Below are 22,151 nucleotides of genomic sequence, written 5' to 3' on the forward strand. Positions count from 1 at the left end.
CCGCTAATCTTGACTTGAATTTGTTTGGGGAACAGGGATCATGGTTCATCACAAACCCTGGCCAGTTTCAAAAGAAGCCAAAAAAGATATTATAAAGATAGTTGCGGGATACGGGTGGCGTTGTGGTCTAAACCGCTGAGCCTCTTTGGCTTTTGGATCAGAAGGTTGGCGGTTTGCTCTGTCCCAGCTCCTGCCAACTTAGCAGTTTGAAAGCACGGCAGTGCAAGTAGATAAATAGGTGTGACGGGAAGGTAAATGGCATTTCCATGCACTCTGGTTTTAGTCACGGTGTTCTGCTGTGCCAGAAGCGGTTTAGTCATGCTGGTCACATGACCCGGAAAGCTGTCTGTGGACAAACGCTGGCACCTTCAAGCCTGAAAGTGAGGTGAGTGCCGCAACCTCATAGTGGCCTTTGACTGGATTTAACCGTCCAGGGGTCATTTACCTTTACCTTAGTTAACCAGAGGTTGTGAAGTACCATAGTTTCTGATCTGCATGTAACAACCAACAGAGATAGAGATTTCCAGGTGTGTGGAAGGAAAGAGGAAGCCCAAGACTTTGCTTGGGTTTGTTTCAGTTTGTACATGTAGTGCTAAAATCATGCTTTAGCATAATGTACAAATGCAGCTGGCGAGTAAAAGCCCTTCAAGGTGACAGACTTTATTTCCAGTCACATTCTCACAATTTATTTAAAATTAATAAAAATTGAATAGCTTTTTATATCTGGCTTTTAGGGAATCTGTCTAGGTGGAAGTTTTCTTTAGTGTGCGACAGAATCTCCTTTAAAAACTGCATATGGAAAAATACAAAATATAGTGTAATACATTAAATGCTAAAGCCAAACCTTTATATCAATACAGCACATAAAATGTCTGCCCAGCACAATAATAAAAACTCAATGTAAACAAAATAAAACTGCAGCAGCACGTCAGCCTTGTTACACCATGTATATAAGGAACTAAACATTCAGTATACAAGGTCAATGTAATGACTTAACAGCTCTAAACATTTGTAGCAGAACTCCTAGTACTATGCTGGAAGCTTGTTGTTAACAAGTCACTTACTCTCTTCAACTTCTAATATCTGTCCTCCTTTAACCCTCTTCTCTCTCTCTGCTATAGGCTGCTGTTTGGTTATGCCTGCTTGGCTATAGTCATCTACTGGAAACTGGCACAAGCTGAACCCAACCAGCTGACAGCTTTGGGCCCACACCCAGACGAGCTAGAGACTTGTTAGCCAAGCTAACAAGAGGAAGAAAACCATCTTGCCTGATTTACCCTGTCAGCATTATAGCAGCAACGTGTCTGAGAAAAATCTGACAGCTAATAATTAACTTGTCATCGCTGTGTTGATATTAATAGAAAGTCTATCACCTAGCAGCGTTCACTCTTGTCCTCAACTTGGAAACAAGCAGATCATGAGAGAAGATAGGAAGATAAGCCACATGGACTCATCAAACATGCTTCAATGGGCAATAAAAAATAATGAAACAAAATTTCTGGAAGTGAAAGAGTTGGCCCCTATCCTCCAACATCAACTGTGAAGTTGCCCAGTCTAACTGGAATCATATTTATTCACTAGATTATTAATTAATTTTATGTAGCCATGAGTTTGTAGAAATAAAAAAGGAGCCCATTTCCCACTCCTATTGTCAGCTGGAGTGTTTTTGTTAAAATTATGTAGACACTAGTATCATGAAGCCCATTAAATTAACGGGTGCTAGAATTAGCCAGCTGCCTCCTCAGCTTCCTCTCTCCCTCCCCATTTCCCACCCTCTTTTTTCTACTCCTCTTCTCTCTCTCTCTCTCTCTCTCTCTCCCCCCCCCCCCGCTGGTCCCAGTTGCAGCAGCCCTTCCAACACCCCCCCCCCAAAATCCACACACACTTCCAGGGACTGATTCCCCCTTCCCCCGCGGGTGTGCCCACACGCCCGCTCTCTTGCTTTCGCCCCTCAGTAAAGGCTAAACAATCCTTCAGCCCAGCAGCCGCATCACTTGCGGCTCGCGCACTCTCTCTATCCACACCCACCTACCCTCCCTTTCCCTTTCGCCAGCACACGTCTGCCTCCTCTCCTTCCCCTCTAACGGAGAAGAAACCAGGAGGAAAGAGAGAGATCCTTCAGTAGCGCAGCAGAGGCAAGGGGAAGCCGCACACTTTTTTTCCCTATGGTTGTGTATATGCAAGCATGTAATCTCTCTCACAGTCCTGGTTTATCCCGTCTGAAGTCTCTGCGCTCCAAGTCCCAACGGCTGTCCGTGGGGCACATGCGCAGTAGCGCAATCCCACGGACACACGGACTGGACGCAGAGACACTTGCACTTTATTATAAAGGATGTAACATGGTGCTACTTACCATAAGGTGCCTTGGTCTCTACTTTCTGTATCTGTAAATCCAGAATCCAGAAAGATATCTTTGTAGATCCGTCCCACAAGGCAGTACATATCAGAAGGTACTTGACTCTCATGTTCCACTAGAGGTATCATAATATCTAGAGCTTTCTGTCTGTCTCCAGGAAGATTTCGCCTGTGTGTGTTTATATATATATATAAAAAGAATACAAAAATTTGAATTTGTCATAATTCTCTGTTGTCTCTGTTACGTTCTTTTGGCATGATTAGAATTTGAATAGAGCTGGGGGGCAAGGCAGGGAGAAAAGATAGCTGTCTCATTTAATTTAATGAAAATAACATTCTCCTTTTGCTGTTCACAGAAAATTATACTGTAGGCCTCTGGCAGTCTGACATAATGCATACGAAACAGGGAACATTTTAGTAAACTCTCTGTTCAGATATTACAGAATAGTTTCTCTTTGCAGTATGATTTTCATCTGGAGTTTTAACATAATGGGTTCCAATAAAGGTAGCAACAGGAAATGGATCTCATAATCTGTCACAGTCAGTTGAGGCTTTTTGACTTAAAAAAATAGTTTGTTGCTCTCAAGTAGGAAATCTAAAAATAAAACTACTTGCTGATTGGTCAGTGCAGGGAGAATCCATTCTTGCACTGACCAGTTTTTGAAGGTCTTCCCATTCCATGTTCTCATGATCATCAGAAACATTCATTCCTTGACTGACCTCAAAATAATGCAAATTTCTTTGAGATGCAGAATTGCTTCTAATGCAACCGATTCTAGCATACAGCATTTCCAAGTAGGAGAAAGCACACAAACCAACCATCGACTCTATAAATACAGATTTCTTTTGCTGCTTGTACAATTATCACACATGGTAATCTAGACCTTGTTTGTATAGCTGTTCTACACAGAAGCTATACGTGCAGGAAATTAGTCACATTTGAAGCATCCCTGGGTAAGCAGCCCTCTCCATATTTCCCTAGCAACACAATGAAGGAGGCATTCAAAGAGCGCCTTTCTATGCTTTGCAGCTTTGTAAAATAATGAACAAATAAAGAATGCCCAGAGAGGCAAAATCACCAAACTAATTAGATTTTCTCCACATCATTCCAACTATATTTTATCTCTGTTTTGTCCTCAACTTTCCATCTAGAAAGCTGACTGGTGTGAGAAATTTAACATGGCTATAAGAGGCTAAAGATTCACTTGATACAGAGTCCATTTCATGTCACATATGTTATGTAACCATTTTGTAAAATGCTGATTAAGTGGTGGCAACATTTGCTCCAGATTTTTTGCAGTGTAATTTTTTCTCACCTGTTTACTTCCCGGTTGCCACTTTGCTCTCTGCTTATCAAACACGCAAGGCACAAGTCCCCAAACTGGATATGATACTTTGTTCCAAATACAAGCTTAAACCCAGCAGAATCAGTGGGGGAAAAACCCCTTAGTTTAAACCAGCTTCAATGACATGCTGGAAGGTCTGGGTAAATCATTGCATGGTGTCAGAAGGACATCAGATTCAGTGCCAAGTGAGCCTCATGGGAGAGGCATTCCACCTCCACACAGGACAACTGAGGTCACAGCAGAGTCACCACCAGCTCAGCTTCAGAAGAGTGGGAGGACTCAAGGAAGGGTCATTGATGAGGACTGTAAAGTTTGGTCAGCTCAGGTGGAAAAATAGTCTTTTAGAGGTGTCTGGGTCCTAAGCTGTTTTGAGCTTTTAAAAACAACAGAACCTTTGACTGTGCTTGGTAACTGAATGGCAGCAAGTGTTTTCGTTTTTCAAAACAACTATTTCCCACAGCCATTCCCAATTAATAGTCGAGCATCCCTGTTTTGAACTGAAGTTTCTGAAATGTCTTCAGAGGAAACCCCACATACTTCAGTCTAATTTGGAGGTTACCAGGAAATGGATCCCAGTAGCCAGGTATTCTCTCCCTCCAAGGGGAATCATAGCTGATGCAAGCTACAGTTTGAGCTACAAAAGTAGACAGGAAAAATAGTTTTCAATGTAGAGACATTCCAGCAAATGTTTTGCACCAGACATGCTGTGAACAAACTGGCTCTTCCTCAGAGGGTTCGTTTTAGTTATAGCTGGAGAACTTGCCCTAGCTGGTAAAAGGTACTGTATTGCATAGATGCCAATTGGTCTCCAGTAACAAAACTGGGTGATTCAGCTCTCCAAAACCTTTTGAGGGAGTGCATCCAGAACAAGTGGAACACCACTGCACAGGTCACACAATTCACCAACAAAACCTCTGTCTTGACTGGACTAAGCTTCATTTTTTGACCCGTAAACTATCCCAGACAGATATATCAAAAACTCCACACCAGAATAGAGATGACTTAGCTAAATTGTTTGGCACAATTCATTATGTAAATTAAGACCCTCAAGCCATAAGCATTCCAGTTTCCACCAGGGAACACCATTGATGTAGATATCTAGGCTAGCTCCAAGTGAGCAAACTGCCTCCACCTCAGGTGCAATGAAATCTTAATGATATTTGATTACTGATGGCTCCGATCATAAATAAGTCACCAAGTGACTAACATACTAAAGAGGCAACACAGAGATTTCATTTCTCTTAACAATTGTACAGGCCCTACTGCGCCCTGCCATGCCCTCAGTTTGCCTCGTGCACAATTTAGAGAACCACGGCTCAAAATTTTAGCCTACCATTCTAGTCCTAAGAGAGTATTCATACAGGCTAATTCTTTCAGCCACAGAGAAGTCATGTTGTATTCTTGCAAGGGCACAAGGCCTGCTTACAATTACATGCCTACAGTACATTGTGCACATTTACGTAAGTGTGCATGCTGCACATCACGTCTGGCCAGAATTGTGCCGATTTGTACTTTATGCTTTTGAGTATGTTTCATGGATTGTTCAATCAACAATCGTCTCTTCATGTTTTCTATTTGATCAAACTGCTTTCATAATCATTTGCAGAAAGAAAAGTTAAATATCGATTTTCACACAGATGGAAAGCCAAATCTAACTCCCATGGTGTGAAGGAAGAAGAAGAAGAGGTAAAGAAGGCAGGGGGGCATGCAGAAAGAGACATATGACTCGAACAAGAAGTTCCACTGAAAAAGCTAAGAAAAGCTTCAAGCCTTTGTAGAAGGAACATTTAAGGAAATGACTTACATGAAACCAACAAAATTTCATTAGGAAGGAAAGCTCTTACCTGTTCAGTGCAAATGCATAATGAAAATTCACATGATGATGCAAAGCCAAGTCAAAGGTTGGAAGTTTTTCTAATGTCTCTACCAGCTTCACAATAGAATCATAATCCTTCCAAGAAACAGAATTAAAGGATTTATTTAAGTCATTACAGCAAGAAAGGAAAATAAGAGTAAACTTTCCTGGTGTACTTCTGACATGACAAAATGATTTAATAGTTGCACCCGAAGGGGCACAAGTTAAAGTGGACACTATAATCATAATGTTATTCATTATCCAATGAAAGAGCTCTTACTCAACCATCCTCTTTCAGCTTCAACTGCCACCTTCATTTAGGTTGCAACCCTCTGAGAGAGAGTCCCACTGAATGACTTACTTCTAAGCAGACATGCATCAAATTGCACTGTTCATTTTAAAAACACTAATTTAAGCCTGATGTCCCCAATGCAGCACCCACCAAGGCAACTTGCCCACCCACCAAAATAAGGGTTTGGGGAGGGTTGCCTCCCTTTCAGTCTGTGTTATATTGGTTGGTAGGGTAGTAGTAGATCTTGATGCCTTTTTGTGTGTTTGTGGGCTGGTTCTGAACCAGTTTTTCTTTTTTGAAATGCATATTCTGTGGTGCCAGAATTCCAAATGTGCCCCTGAACTGAAAAAAGGGGTGCAGGTGGTGATTGAATTAAGTATAATTAAGCCATATTTCTTTTTCATAGGAAAAGGAACTATTAATAGCAAATAACAAATGAGGTAAAATGAATAATGAAAGCTTTCTCCATACACAGGAATAGAAACTGACACAGGTATAATTAAGAGAGGTTATTCAAAGGGCAATTAACATAGGCTAGTTATCACCAATCCCCCACCTGTATCAGGAAGCACTAAAAACAGACTGAATTTACAAGGAGGAAATGTCTCCAAAGTAGACAGGCTGCTGCTTTACTGCAAAAATTAAACAAAATAAAATACAACTCAGGTCAAAAAAACAAAAAACCCATTAGATGCTAACAGAAAACATTGAAATGCAGCAGGCTGACAACGATGCTGTCTGGGTGCCCCATAAAAAAGTGAATGAAGGATGTGTGGGCTCGTGTGAAAGCAGCCTAAGAAACCAAGAAAATATAATGTGCAGTTCCTGGGATAGCTATATAATAATTCCAGATCTCTCACTCAAACAGCAGCTGCTCCTGTCATACCGGAAGTGGATTTCTATATAAGGTTTTGTTGGGCACAGGAAGCAGAACATTGACTGTATGGACTACATGGGCTACCATAGGCTGTTAGAATTCCACAGAAGGGCTTTTAAAATAGTTTTCATTTAGAATGATGCAAGGAGATACAAGTGAGTTCTCCTATCTCACCCTCCTCCAAGCAGGAGTTTCTAAACACCATCACAGGAACATGTGAACCAAGTACATGAATGGTGGAAGGACCATAGCTCCGTTGCAGAGCACTCACTTTACAATACAGCGTCTACTGCCAGTCAATGGGGGCAATATGGAGCAGGGCAGTATAAGGCAGCCTTCTATGTTGCACTGGGACTCCTGCAGCTTAATCTGACAGTAGTTCCTTGCATAGGCATCTGATACTATGCAAGGAACTACTGTAGGGTTCACCCTAGTAGAAGTGATCCCCCCATTCACTTTGTGAAGTGCTTTGGCATGGCATCCCCAAACTGCAGCCCTCCAGATGTTTTGGCCTACAACTCCCATGATCCCTAGCTAATAGGACCAGTGGTTAGGGGTGATGGGAATTGTAGTCCCAAAACATCTGGAGGGCAGAAGTTTGGGGGTGCCTGTGCTATAGCAAGGGAGAGGATCTAAGTCAGTATGAGAGAGCTTCCTATGTTGCACTGGGACTCTTTCAACTTGCACTAAAAGTCCCAGCATAGGCATGGAATTTTCTCACATAATTTCTTTATAACCCAGCTACCAAACTTAACACAGTGTTCTCCAATATGCATAATATAATAGACTTTTTAAAAAAGGAATTCAGAATCCTAGCCATTATACACCCACCCCTTTCCACAGGCCTAGGCACAGATGTACACAAAGTTGCCATGGCAACAAAGTTCTGTTTTTAAATCTGGCAACTGCATGAAGGCTTTCACTCTGCAGTGAGACATAAGTGCCAGTGAGCCATTTGTCCATGCGTCACCATGCTCTTTTCACTGGAAGCAGCAGCTGACCCAGATCCATTTACTGGTCAAGCATTTGCTTTCAGGATTTTCTGAAATGGGTCTCTGCAGCAGATATTAATTCCCTCTATTTCTGATGTTCCAGTGTGTGTACCACTCACTGCTCATGTAGCCAAAACCCATGTTCTGTAGCAGAGGTGTGGAACCCAAGGGCCACATTCCCTTCTGTGCAAGCTTCTGAGGGCCACATGCCCAATGGTGGGTGGGGTCAGAGACAAAAGCGGGCAAGCTAATGCAAAGTTTACTTTTGTGTGATAGGCATTACCAAGGTTGAAGGACAGTTAGTTAGTTAGTTAGTTAGTTTAGTTAGTTAATTTATTGTTGGTTCTCGACCAGCACAAACATTTATACATCAAACAATCCAATATACAATTTAAAGTATATACAATAAATATAATCTATAGCCATTATAAAAATTATTAGATAATAGAATTATCACTACTTGGGAGGGTACATATATAAATAATATGTCTAAACTTTCACCATTATAAAATTATTAGATAAAAGCAGGTATCACTACTTGGGCGGGTACAGCTAATAATGGCACTGGAGCATCTTTAGCTCTGTCCTGTAATTTTAAGTCAGGCCGAATTTTTATGGCTCTAGCACAGAACTTGGTTGCCCTTGCTGTCACATTAGAATTAGCATCTGAAAGGAGCCACTCTATATAAAAAATTTCCGAGTGTCCAGGAAGTTCAGCCAGCATCGTATGAAGGACATATTTCAACCATGAAACATTACCAGTGATGGGAAGCAGGGCCACTGAGGGGGTGTGAACTGGGAAGTGTTGTAAGGGCAGATAAGAGAGACCTAGAGCAGGGGTCAGCAAACCTTTTCAGCAGGGAGCCAGTCCACTGTCCCTCAGACCTTGTAGGGGGCCGGACTATCTTTTTTTGGGGGGGGGGGGGGATGAACGAATTCTTATGCCCCACAAATAACCCAGAGATGCATTTTAACTAAAAGCACACATTCTACTCATGTAAAAACACGCTGATTCCCAGACCGTCCGCGAGCTGGATTTAGAAGATGATTGGGCGGGCTCTGGCTCCCAGGCCTTAGTTTGCCTACCCATGGCCTAGAGCAGTGACGTCCAAACTTGGCCCTCCAGCTGTTTTGGGGCTACAATTCCCATCATCCCTGACCACTGGTCCTGTTAGCTAGGGATGATGGGAGTTGTAGTCCAAAAACAGCTGGAGGGCCAAGTTTGGCCATCACTGGCCTAGAGGGAAAAGGTTCTCCACTGCCGCTCTAGAGGGAAATATTAGCAGGCTCAGGAAACCCACAAAGGTTTTACCTTATTTATTTGTTAAATATCTATCCCCCACCCCACCAGGAAGGCAAATGTCCAATGATAAATCAATACAGACTTACAGTAGGAGAAAAACATATTTATTGGGGGGGGGCTTAATGGGGGCAAGCCTCCTCCAAAATAAGGGCCTTGTGTGTTTAGCTAGCCACAGAAAGCTGACTGACCGGTGTGTGTGTGGAAAACCGGCTGGGAGGTGGAACTGGATTGAAATATCTGTGGAAGAAGGCACATCTGACTTCTAGGAACAGTGAACAGAGTATGATTTTGTTACAATGGATTAAATATGTTAGTAGTGAGAAGAAATATGTTGGGTGGAGTAACAGGAGCAATACATTCAAATTAAACAATGGGAGCCTACCTGAATATCTCTGTAAGACAACAACAAGTTTATCACAATGTCAGCAGACAGAAGCTCAATGTTATCTACCCGTTGTCGTATCCTGGCCAGTTCTGTGGCTAGTTCTTTTCCCGTGTATAGGTTACGTGCTTTTCGGATATCATTAAGAATTGACTCCCTGAAGTATTGACTAGAATGGAAAAGAAAACTATCAATTTAAGCCTGAATATTCAAGGACAGCTACTTGACTACCTAATTCTATAGCAGACACAATGATGAAGTACGAATGTGGGGCTCTCATTCTACTGCTACTGGGGACAATAACTGGCAGTAAGAGAACCGGGAAGGGTAATGAAAGGTGATGTCAAGAATGATAGGAGTTATAGTCCAATAACCTCTGGAGGGACATAGATTCCCCAACCCTGCAATAAAGAGCTGCACACATGGAATGAATGCAAGAAACTGAAAGCTGATCACTTCTGTAATGCAGCCATATAACATGCTTCATCCCTTTAAATTCAGAAGAACACAAAATATTCGCAAATCATGGGATGCATTAACATAAGTCACATTCCATGTTTCATATACATAGTTCAGCATGGTAAGGGGTGTTGGAAGCTGGGAGAGAGTTGTGCCCTTCTTTTTCTTGTAGAGACCAAGGCTCTTCTGGGGCAACTTCTCATTTTCAGTGGGAGGGGTACAAAAAGAAATGGTGTGTCTTTCCCGCTCCCAGACCTAGTGATGTTAAATTCTTGAGAATAATCTTTTGGTGAATATTCTCGAGAATATGCTCAATTAATGAGAATATTAGAGAAATTTCATTTAAAATAGAATATTCATTTTAATGCATTGAAAATGATATAATTAGTTAATATACATGTTTATTCAAGGGTAAACTTGTTCAGATGGCAACCAAAAGCTGTACAGATACTTTTACTCAATGGGGCAATGCAGTGAATTCACATTCTTTGATTTTTTGCACAAAACTTGAAATTGATTGTATAGGCCTAGGTACTTTAAGTGTATTAAGCATTAAAGCTACTTTCTGTAAAAACAAAACAAAACAAAACACTGTATGCCCAAGGATATAGAATTGCTAAGAATCATAGAAAAAAGGCTATTACATATAGTTGAAATACATCCAAATTCAAATGTTCATCAAATCAAATGAATAATATTTTTAAAACTAAATTTTTTTCCCCTGTAGCTCACATTTCAGAACTGCCAATGGTGAATAACACAATGCCCAGTAATGTAAATGGATAAAAAAAAAGGTCATTATTCATTATTTACACTAGCAATATCACAGCTTGACTTATTATTTACTAGATTTTTAAAATGTGGGTTATAAAACTGGTTCTTACATTAGAATTTACAGTTTGTGGAGAATATTCTCCAGAGAATATTCTCACCTCACCTCACTTCCAGACCCACCTTTTACTTTTCAGGTAGTCCCTTCAGCTTCTTGAGCTTTTGAAGAAGGTGAGGTAGGATTGTGGGTTCTCTCTAGCTCCTACACACCAGGTTGCACCTGACAAAGTTGTCCCATTTGCATAAACGCTTGTGCTTGTGCAATAAAACATCTCCACCATCTCCTGACATGCACACATCACAAACTTGTTCCGGGACTCTCCCCAACCCTAAAGTAGAATGGTGGGAAGTGTGGGGGGATGGAAGAAGAGTAAGAGGAAGTGCAACTGCACAAGCAGAAGTCCTTGAATGAATGGGACCACTTCACTGCACAACCTAAGAACACCCAGATTCTCATCCCTTGGATGCTACTACCATGTGCTATACTTGTCTCACTGATGTTTTCCCCCCTCTTGAAAGGCTTCCGCATGTGAATTTGGCAGAAGATTGCATTATGGTGAGGATCCTTACCTTGAGCTGGCCTGTGCCACCTTCAAAAGCTGAATGAAACGGTCAACCAAAGGTAAACATATTGGCCCGAGCAGAAGTTCAAAGCTGGGCTGCATCAGCTCAGTTAGTCCTTTCATAAAACTGCTGTCACAACAGTAGACTTTGTTATGGGGAGTTATCATATATGGTACAAATATGTAGTTGCCAGTGCACATCTGCAGGAGAAATAAAAATATACACTCTGTATGAATTACGGCATGAGAATGCTTTATTAAAGCTAAACCAATGGACCCACTGAAATCAATGGACTTGAATAACATGTCAATTCTTTTCAGTAAATCTAATCTGAGTATGACTTAGTTGGATATAACCCAGTGCAACCTATATTCAATGCTATTCTGTTGAAGCTTTAAAACAGGGGTTGACAATGTTTCTTTCTGTTGATTACCACAATCCCTTGGGGGTTATCTGTCAAGGACCACATGCCAGTTGCAGTCGGGGCAAAAGCTAGCAGCTAGTGGGGCAAAGCCCAAAGAGGACAGTGCACAGCCCTTTCTCTTTCTTTCTTTCTTTCTTTCTTTCCATCATCTTTATTTTATCTGTCTGTCTGTTGGCCGAGGGCTGAGAGTCTCATAACATTAGACCAAAGGATGCAGATGGCTCACATTTGCTTTAAAACAATTCAGGTTTGGGTTTGTAAATAGTTTTTTTTGTTTGTTTTTTTTAAAGGATATTGTTCGCAAGCTCAGTGGTACACTGAATGATTACTATTTAACTTACTTATTTTAAATCTCTTTTTTATGGTGTTTTATTCCTCTGGACCTGTATTTTAAGTACTGTACATTTAATTAGTATATTGACTGTTAAAACCCCATATCAGTCATTTTTATTGTTTATGTAGAGAATTTTGCAGAATTTCTGGTTTGATATGCTGGCTGTTTGCCGTAATAAACATTGACTGACTGACTGACTGACTGACTGACTGACTGACTTACTTACTATTATTTCGCGTTTCCACCCATGTGGATGCAAGGCAGAGGACAACAACAGAGCAATAAAGCATTGCTAACCCAACAGCAAAAGCAAAACTAACCACAAGGATCACAAAGAGATAAACAAAACCCACCTTGAGGTGGGGGCTTGTTTTTTGTTTTTTACAATCAAGCAGTATATAAATTGTATGAAGTAAGCAAATAATTTCATTGGAACAGTTACGAGGTAAGCTTCTAATGACCGAGTGAAGGAGTAGGGCCACATGGTAGATTATTTACAGTGGATGTTAATGCCGTGTTCAGGTGTTTTGAGTATTCAGGCAAACCTCTGTATCTGTGGATTGGGGGCAGCACAGGCACTGAAGCAAGCACTGCCCTCAACTTTCCTATGTCCTCGGTTCCCAACCATCTCTATGTTGTGTGTGGAAGGCCTATAGGGGCTTCTACTCAGAGAATCCCCCTGCACACCTTCTTCATATAACAAAGGGAAGGCCAGGAACTGAGGAGGACATGGAGTGGGGCTTGCAAGTGTCCCCCTGTGCCCTCATCTACACTGTGAGCTTTCACATTTTAGAAATTATGGTTGAAACTTCATTTTGGTGTCAAAGAGCTCAAGCAGAGTAAGATCAGTTTCTTGGTATATCTACGGTGTGTCCTTATCAGTGTTATACTGCTGTAGGGAACATTACAGGTAAATCTCAGAAGATATCTAGTTTCTGTTACTGAAATACGCACAACCCTAATGAGAACTTATAGCAAAAGACTAGAATTACAAAGTCCTGTTTCCTTAAGCCACATTAGGACTTGTTTCCAAATAAACAAGCTAACAGTTGTATTATCTCTATTCCCTCTCTGTGCAATAATCACAACTCCTCTTGGCTATAAAGATCCTGCCAGCTTTAGAGAAGCTATGGTACCGGTACGTTCATTATTGAGCCTGTCACCACTACACCACGACAAGGTGGTAATCTCACAGCATTCATTATTACGTCATTCAGTACTTATGCTTGGTTAGTGTGATAGCAAAATTGCCAATATTATTATGGTGATGAGTCAGTGATGAATCAGTTCTTCTTTCTACAGCCCTTGCTGTGTCTCTTTCAGAGACCATCCATAATAACCGTATTGCGTAAGACTTATTGTTGAAAGTACTTCTCTGCAGGGTTTTCCTTTCAAACAGTTGTAACAGATGGCAAAATTTAGAGCACACTATTAAGCCCATTTCTCACATAATTTTCAGCGATCAAGTCAACATGTGCTAATATTGTGATTAATACAAATATACAGCAGAGACTCCACTTTTACAAGGAGAAAAATAGACAACTTGCTATCTAACTTGCTATCTAATAGGGATAAGACCAACACACATTTGCAGGATATTGAAATGTTGACAAACTTTCTCTTCTTTCATTACTGGAGCAATTGTCACAATTGTTTTGAGTGTGATAAGCTAGGGGCGAGGAAGCTCGCCCACACTTGTATTTCATATAGCCCTCTGGATCCCCTTCCAACCATTAGCTCTTCATCTGAGAGTTGCTAAGAGGGTTAAGAGCTTTGATGTGGTGAAATTAGAAATATCTGCTCCAAGGAAATCAAAGCAGAAGGGGCACAGTCCTCAGCAGACTTGAGTTTGTTGCAAATATGAAAACAGCAGTCCATACATTATGCAATTCCATGCATGCAATATTCAGGATGTGATTGCATTTTGAAGTTTGAGGCTTTAAATAACTGCAATGCTTGCAGTTCAGTTTTTTGCAGCCTTCTGCTGGGATTGCTGAGTCTTTGGTGCCTTTTGCACAGTCATGATAAAGGCTGTTGAAGAGCTTTTTAAAAATTTAAACTACAAGCCTTGTTTTTTAAAAAAATTTTTTAAAAAAAACTCTCAAGGAGATGAAACTTGAGTGGAATTACTAAGACTTTGTTTCCACAGGAAATCACTCTTGGTGTAAGTGTTTCAAAGGTGCACGATTTCACTTCTAAAATGTGACCCTTGAACAGCTTTCCACTAGGGCAGGGGTGTCCAATAGGTCAATCAGGATCGACTGGTCGATCCCCGGGAGGTTCTGGTTGATTGCGGGCTCCTTTTACTTTGTGTTGGTATAAGAGCATCCGGCCCCAGCCCCGGCCCCTTGCCCCGTCCTCCATTTTCGCATGATCGGTGGAATGGAAGATGGAGTTTTTGCTGTGAGGCAGGCTGTTTCCTTAGCGACCTTTTGGTGAGCAACTTTTCCCCTTACCCCTTTACTCATTTTTGACATTTTCCTCCTGAGCTGTAAAAACAGCTCAACAGATTTGAGTTGTAGCCCCAAAACGGGACTTTCCTCCCTAAACAAAAAGCTCAACAACTTTGACCTGATCCCCTCAAAACCAACATGTTGTGCATATCTATTGTAACACGGATGGGGAACCTATGCTCTTCTAGCTCTTGTTGGACTCCAACTACCATCATCCCTGACTGTTGGATAAGGTGGCTGGGAGTGATGGGACTTGGAGATCAGCAACATATGAATATGGCAGGTTACTCTACTTTGCATTATAGAGATTTATGACAGGCATCCAGAGGATACCAGTTTAACCTGTTCATGCGAGATAGAGCATATTAAGGTGTCAACAGCACAAAACACTTCAAGATCGAAAGACATGTCTGCATAATGGAAATATCCAGAAGCCTCCTGTGTCTTGTTTCTAAAATATAATCTCTTTCAAACACATTTCTGGTTCCTGATATAGCCACAAAATATATAGAATAAAAAACCAAACATTTCCTGCCCAGCTCTCTTACTGTTCCTCCTTTGCATGATTGCAGCTGTCTATAAAGTGCTTTGGGAATGCACTCACCCAATGAGTCCCGCCAGTCAAAGTCTTGTGGAAGGACTGCTACTCACACAATGGGGCTCCCCTCCATTTCTCCCCAATACTGGCTAGGTGAGGGGGTCAAGAGATCCCCCTGAGCTTCACACAAGGAGAGGAGAAGGAGGACTGTTCCATCTGACAAACTGAACAGTTTAGATAACTGTGGTGCCAACCAAAGGAGAAAACCCACAAGGCCAGCTTCCTTCCTCCTAATAAGTTCAAACAGTTTGAGGCAAATATGAAAGAAAACCATATTCAGCTAACAAATGGTTATTCTGAAAAGCTGAGGAACAAGTGTTTCCCCATTGTTGTTTGTTTGTTTGATAAAATTTGTACACCACTTGATTGTAAAAACAAAAAACCCCAAAGTGGTTTACAGAAAGGTAAAACAATAAAAGTTAACAACCATGATTACAAACATACAAAGGTTAAAATATTAAAACAGATTAAAGTTGTCATTGCTATAACCCCCTTGTCACCACCCTTCTCATTGAAAGCAGAACCACGCTCCACAATCCTATATGGTTTTGTGCACTATTTTAAAGCAGCATGTGAGCAATTCTTCTGCCACATCCCCAAATTAACTTGACCTTCCACATTCTGCTCCAACAACAAATTGCTGAATCCTAAAAAGACTCAAGACAAGCCTTAGTCAACAGTTGTATAGTTAGAGGTCTACCTCTGAATCTCATAGGTTGAGGGACAAATGGCAACAACCTGCTTGTGGTTTCCTGGAAGCATCTGATGTTTGGATGACAACCATAAGAAACCACATGCTAGACTATATGAGCCTCTAGTCTGATCATGAGAGCTTTCCTTGTGTCATGAGGATGTTGTATGGGAATTGTGGGCTAAATGCAGTTTATCAGTCCTGGACATTTGTAAAACCAGGAAGCTTATCTATCTGTACATAGTTTCCAAAAGCAGGAACAGGAAAGCAACTTGCTTAAAATCAAGCCAAAGGGAAGAAATAAGAGTAGGAATGGGAGAAGGGAATGCATGGGGGTAAGAATCAAGGAAGTTTGCTTGTGTGAAGGAAAAGGAGAGAAATTGTAGAAAACCTGGTAAAGACAATGTGAAATGGTAAGCATGGCACTAGCAACAGGTTAATTAATGTGATTTCTAGTATTTGCTGCTGGAAATTCAGGCATTTTGACCTGAGAGATATATGGAATATGTGTGTCAGAGAAAGCTGAGTGGCATACTTTTAAACTTTCAGCTAAGTCACAGGGCAATTCATACTACAATTTACTATTTTTTGAAAAAACATACTTACATTATTCTTCTGGCAAATAATTTCCTATAAAGAAAAAAAGATAGATATCAATCTGTATAAATTACAGGTGATAACTAATACAGAACTTTGGACCTGAATGTCATTATGCTTGTCCCTGGAAACTTGCATTTATTTTATGGGAGTCCATTGCCTAGGGGAAAATTCCCTTTGTACTGAATGCAAGAGACACAGATACAGTTACTGAACCTTCTCTTGTGCCTTTAACAACAGCCTGGACCACAGAGATTAAAAAGTGACACTTTCACTAGCATGAAGATAAATGGACAGGAAAAGATTCATCATTCTGGTTTATGGACTGGTGGTGACTTGAAGGCAGGCTTTTTTGATGTTAGCACCGGCGTCCGAAATATGAGAGCCCCATCTGCATTGGCATTCCACTGTTTTTTGAAGGCACACCTGTTTACAAAGGCATTCTCTTGACCTAAGTCTCCTGTTTTAACCGCCGTGCTGTTTTCATGGAATGGTCTTATTGTACGTTTTAAATGCTGTACATTTTAACCATGTTATGTAATGTAATTTTATAATCCATTCAGAAGCCTTTTTCGGCATTAAGTAGTAGATGGATTGACTGATCAATCTGATTAGTAATGCTACATGTCAGACTGTTGTTGAAGGTGCAGGAGTAAGGAATTGTGGCAACCTTAGATACAAAACTGGGCAAATGTTACCAATTCCTGTTAGCAGCTGAAATTGCAACAATATGCCAACCAAGATTATTTGTTAATAAATCCGTTACGGTGTCCATTCTGAAGATTTGCACCAGCACAGCTACTTGACAACTATTTTTATCCAATATATTAAATACTAGTAGCTATTATTGGGAAATTCATATTCATCAGTTATCATTATGCATATCTTGCTGTGCTGTCAGTTGCCATGGACACGCCTTTGAACTGACTTAAAAGCACCCAGATGCTCCACACTATTTCTGAATGACACAATAGAAGGGATGTGAGGAAACCACAGGTTAGCTACATAACTTCATCTGTTCAATCAGCTTAGTATTTGTAGGCCTGAAGTAAGATAAGGTGTATGCTTGTGCAGAAGGAGGGGTTGTGGTTAAAACTGATTTTGTTCACTTTTATTTAAACAGTTCTATCCCACCTACTTCCCAGACAAATCAAGACAGCTAACAAGTCAAAATACAGGAGTAATATTTGAAATACAGAAAAAGCAACAAGGAAAACCCACTCATAACAACCAACAATCCTCCTCCCCACACCCCACACAAACACCACAGTAATAATTCCAACATAACCAAGCAGCAAAGTCCTTTTCAAAAAGTCAAGTGTTTACCGGCAGCCTGATACACCTCAGAATCCCATACTGATTCAGTTCTGTGTTTGATGCTCCTATATATCACAAGGTGTATGTATGTTTACATATATTTGCATCAGCTGCTGTTTCAGTTTTGTTTTTTGCTCACAGGTTTCTAAAAAGGAAGTGAGACCAGCTGGGGGGTGCTGGGGAGTGTGTGGAATGGGAGAACCAGCTGTGGGGTAGTAAAAGCAGTGCCTTAGTCATTGCTTTCTGCAGTTGTAACAACTGAATGTCATACGCTGTCAAATTAAGTCAAATACCTGTAGTAGGGCTAATGTGGAATGCATTGTGCAGGATCAGACATCTGTAGGCTCAGATAGTACAAGCACTCTCATCACACCCAGGCTTGCCCTCCATGGTTCTGTAGTTTTAATTCGCTAGGGTAGTACGATGCGGTTGATACTAGGAAAAACTCCCTAACTGTAATCACAATGAAACAATGAATTGATCTGCCTAGGGAAGTACTGCTATTTTCTCCCTTGAATTTACCAGCATATACTGGATGGGCATCCGTCTTGGATGCTTTAGGATATCCTGTCACAGGAATGACATACTGGGTTCCTTCCAACTCTGTGGGTATATTTGAACTAGAGTCTCTGTGGGCTAGTTAATTTCATTTTTTAAATTTGTTCTTCAACATGTCCCACCAGTCAGTTCTTGCCGCATTGCCCTTTGAACATTTAAGGTTCAAAGAGCAACAGGGAATCAATGCAGGCAAAAAGAGCGGGACAGGCAGGTGGACAGGCAGAGGGGCGGGGGAGGAATACAATAATTTTAAAACATTAATTTAATGCAACAGTAAAATTAGCCACAGTGGGGTGAAGTAGACATGGAATGCATTTTGGATGCTTACTGCGATTTCCAAAACCTCTGTTCCAGGTTCCTTTCACATTGAGCTTTGAAGCAGTTTGACAGCAAGCAAGAGTAAGTGGAAAGACATTTTGTGGTTCCCTTAGCATAGTATTTTTTATTTGTAAATGACTACCCTGTGACGTAGGCTAAGCCGACAGGCAGTGACTGGCCCAAGGTCACCCAGTGAGCTTCATGGCCAAATAGGGATTTGAAACCTGGTCTCCCAGGTCCTAGCCCGGCACTCTAACTACCCCACCACACTGACCCTGTATGTTTGACATCTGTTTGTGTTTTCCTTTCCAGCTGCTAAGAAATCATGATGACAAAACTGAGAATTGAGTAAGCATAGAGGACTTTACCTCAATGCAATAAGACATTTCTCTGAAATTCTCAGGTCCCCCTCCGACTTCAATCTTTTCAAGCTACAAGAGCATCACTTACCTTCAATGATTGCAGAGAGTCTGCATTTGTATCACAGTAGAGGATAATATTGTTGGCCATGCTGAAACTCTCTCGGACTCCCAGGTGATAGAAGAGGGAGGGCTGACGGAAAGCGTCACTCATCTCCACGACTGCAATATCTGCAAGGAAGAGCAAAAGATATGCTTGTCAGTCTTAGTTTTAAAATTTCAGCACTGCAAATATATTTTCAATTAACCTGACAGCTTTTCTCAATAACCATCAAAAGTAGCTGCTGTCCTGGAAGAACAGAAGTTGCTTTTAAAGCCAATTCCAAAACCAGTAACTAGAAAATGAACTACAGTGGTGAAATGAAAAAGAACTTGCAACAATTTTTTTGCTATCGAACAATAGATCTAAGCTTTTGTTCCAAGAAGGCTGTATTTTAAGGGGAAATGACAGAAAAGGAGGGATTTCCTCTTTGAAATAAATAAACAACTGAATCTTGAGTACTCTTCTAATAGCGGTTCCTCATTGCAGCGCATCTGTGAGCTACAGACAATTCTAATAGTTTGGGTTTATGGGTTCCACCTTTAAAGTGTTCTCACACAACAGGGAAGCATTATGTGGCTTTTATAACTTTCCTTTAACGGAGCCATTAGATTCCTGGCTGTTCACAGTATTTCGCTCCATGGTTAACCAGATTCCATGTAATGCTTCCACATAAAATAAAATTGAATCGTTTTTTAAAAGTCTTTCTACATCACCTCATCTACCAAAGAACCCTGTGCATTAGAGAAGATTCTGGGACATGCTATAGGGTGTACAGGCAGTTCACATATAGTGCTGGCCAGGCTTCCTGGGCATCATCCTTCCAATGCATGAAAAAAAGGGAAAACCTTAGAACAAATTTTTCCTTTCCCAGAACATTTTTTGTGATTGGTTACATGCAAGTTCTCATCCTAGAGAACTGAAATGTTTCTTGGATTAGATATTTATCAATTAAACATCCTAGAACTCTGGAACCCTTTAGCCATCCTCCTCTCCTCTGGTGATCTGATAATTTACATCATCCATATAGTGTAAATTATTTGCAAGCAATATGTAGGAGTAATATTAAATGATAAGGACACATCTTCATTACTTTAGAGTCATTATTTGTATCCTTGCTTACAGGGCTGTCTTAAGCATATCTGACACCCTGGCACCGTGGTGCAAAGATCCCTCCGGCATCCCCCCCTGCCCCGTTTCCCAGCGCAGCTGTCTAGCGGGTGCAGTGCACAGCACAGCGCCCCCCTGGCGGCCCAGCGCCCTGGCGCCTTGCGCCACCCAGCCTTGCCTTAGAGCCGGCCCTGCTTGCTTAAAGTTTACAACTTATTTATGAATAGTTGCTGTCAGGACTGGAGTCAGACGCAGGTCAGAAAGCAAGAAGCAGAGTTTGTCAGAGAAGTTAACTCTTTATTAAAACAAACAGCACACAACTCAGCAACACTTCCCAGCAAGTATTGCCCCTGTGGAGCAGTGGCCAGGACTGATGGTCCCTGCCTTCAACCCCCTCTAAGGCTCCTTCTCTGCCAGATGTTTCCTCTTGGCCCCCCTCCTCTGCTTCAGCCTCTGAGTCTGAACTGCTCCCTGTCACAGGCTCTCCTTGCTCACTAAATCCCATTGCCTCTTCAGCATCCAACACCTCCCTCCACTCTTCGCCCTCTGACCTCTTGTCAGTGTCCCACCACCAATCTCCTGGCTTTGAGCCTTCCTCCTCTGGGGTGTCCCTTGGGAGTTCCCTGGCTGGTGTCTCCCAACACTCCTCGTCATCCAGCAAACCCCTCACAGTTACATGAATTTCAGAAAGTTGAATTAAATGCAAGATTCCACATCTCAAAAGTAACAAACTAATTCAGAGGTATCCTTTATCAGATAAAGAAACTATAGATGGTAGTCTTCATACTTCTGCCTCCACGGTAGCTTCTGAATACCAGTTGCTGCAAACTGCAGGAGGAAAGAGTGTTCTTGTGCTTGGGTCCTGCTTCTGGGCTTCCCTAGGCATCTGGTTGGCCACTGTGAGGACGGGATGCTGGACCAAATGGGCTACTGGCCTGATCCAGCAGGCTCTTCTTATGTTCTTTTTATTATATTATGTTCTTACATTTCTGTTTACATTATAGTAATTACTTCTAAATCTGCTTTTCCTTTTTTCGTGATACGTGTTCTCCTTTTTGGCAAGGCATACATGGTCTCTCTAGCTGCACTCCTGTCAGTCTATCAGCTTCACCAGAAGTGAATTCACAAAGAACAACATTAGAGGTGTCTTGAATTCTCTTGTGTGGCCACACTCACGTTACAGGGCTGGTCGGTTTTAAAAGAGTGAAAGGTGTTGTCTCTGGGTAGGGTATCTACCACAAACCTGTACTATCCGTTAACATTTACTGCATAAGTCTCAGTGCCATAATTCTCCTTAGTAACATAGCTAGCTTTGTGTTATTATTAAAGCAAGCAACCCGTCTGCTCCCACAGCATCATAAAAAGGCAACATAGAAAATGTGTCTTTTCTCGTGAACATGCCACCTGTCTTTCTCACCCACAACACTTCCTTCCCCTAACCATTCAGTAAAGTGCTGATTTTCCAAAGGAAAAAAGTGGGGGAGAATCTGTAAAGAGTTTCTCAGAATCTAATAAGCAAATGGATATTTTCAGTTGTTAAAAATAGAGTAATATTTTGCTTTCAACACTATTTCTATCTATAAAGTTATAGACACTTCTACTGACAATTCAAGAGTAGAAAGTAAAGTGTCATTAGTAACGCTTGTTAGATTAAGTAATTATTTTTTATAATAATAAAAAAACACCCTCAAACATTTAATTGACTGAAGAGTGCACCTGTATCAGTAGATCATTTATACCTTTTTAACACCAGGACTTATAAAAACTGCAGATGGCAAACACTAAGAGGCATCTCCCCTGGTCTCCCATATACCTAGGATGGATCTTCTAGGATGATCTGACACAACACATAAACACATCATTCTAAAACTATATTTCTTGCTTCTGAAATACTGTTTTTAATCATACGCAAATTTAATTAATGGGTTAATTTTTAAAACTCATATAACCTAAACTTTATGTTCATTTGTAAGCACAGCTTGTATCCACCAAGAGCCATGCATTCAGTATTGTGAGCCCAATTCTCTGGAACTGCC

At 41.1% G+C, this 22,151-nt stretch overlaps 1 protein-coding gene across 4 annotated transcripts in view; it reads right to left on the reverse strand.

Moving 5' to 3' along the window:
- The window catches only part of MAP3K5 (mitogen-activated protein kinase kinase kinase 5), a 105,662-nt gene that overhangs the window by 54,126 nt on the left and 29,385 nt on the right, over window positions 1-22,151 (reverse strand). For all 4 annotated transcript variants that reach the window (XR_015949316.1, XR_004692177.3, XM_035108893.3 and 1 more), the window contains exons 2-7: window positions 18,997-19,136; window positions 16,363-16,386; window positions 11,263-11,456; window positions 9,403-9,571; window positions 5,546-5,652; window positions 2,354-2,524 (exon numbers count right to left, since the gene is read on the reverse strand). Coding sequence is in view for 2 of the 4 variants with exons in the window: in XM_035108893.3 (XP_034964784.2) it covers window positions 2,354-2,524; window positions 5,546-5,652; window positions 9,403-9,571; window positions 11,263-11,456; window positions 16,363-16,386; window positions 18,997-19,136 (805 nt within the window). In the remaining 2 variants the exon portion in view is untranslated. The remainder of the gene's footprint in view (window positions 1-2,353; window positions 2,525-5,545; window positions 5,653-9,402; window positions 9,572-11,262; window positions 11,457-16,362; window positions 16,387-18,996; window positions 19,137-22,151) is intronic.

Source organism: Zootoca vivipara, chromosome 3 (genome assembly GCF_965207765.1).
Source record: "Zootoca vivipara chromosome 3, rZooViv2.hap1.1, whole genome shotgun sequence".
Classification (NCBI taxonomy): domain Eukaryota; kingdom Metazoa; phylum Chordata; class Lepidosauria; order Squamata; family Lacertidae; genus Zootoca; species Zootoca vivipara.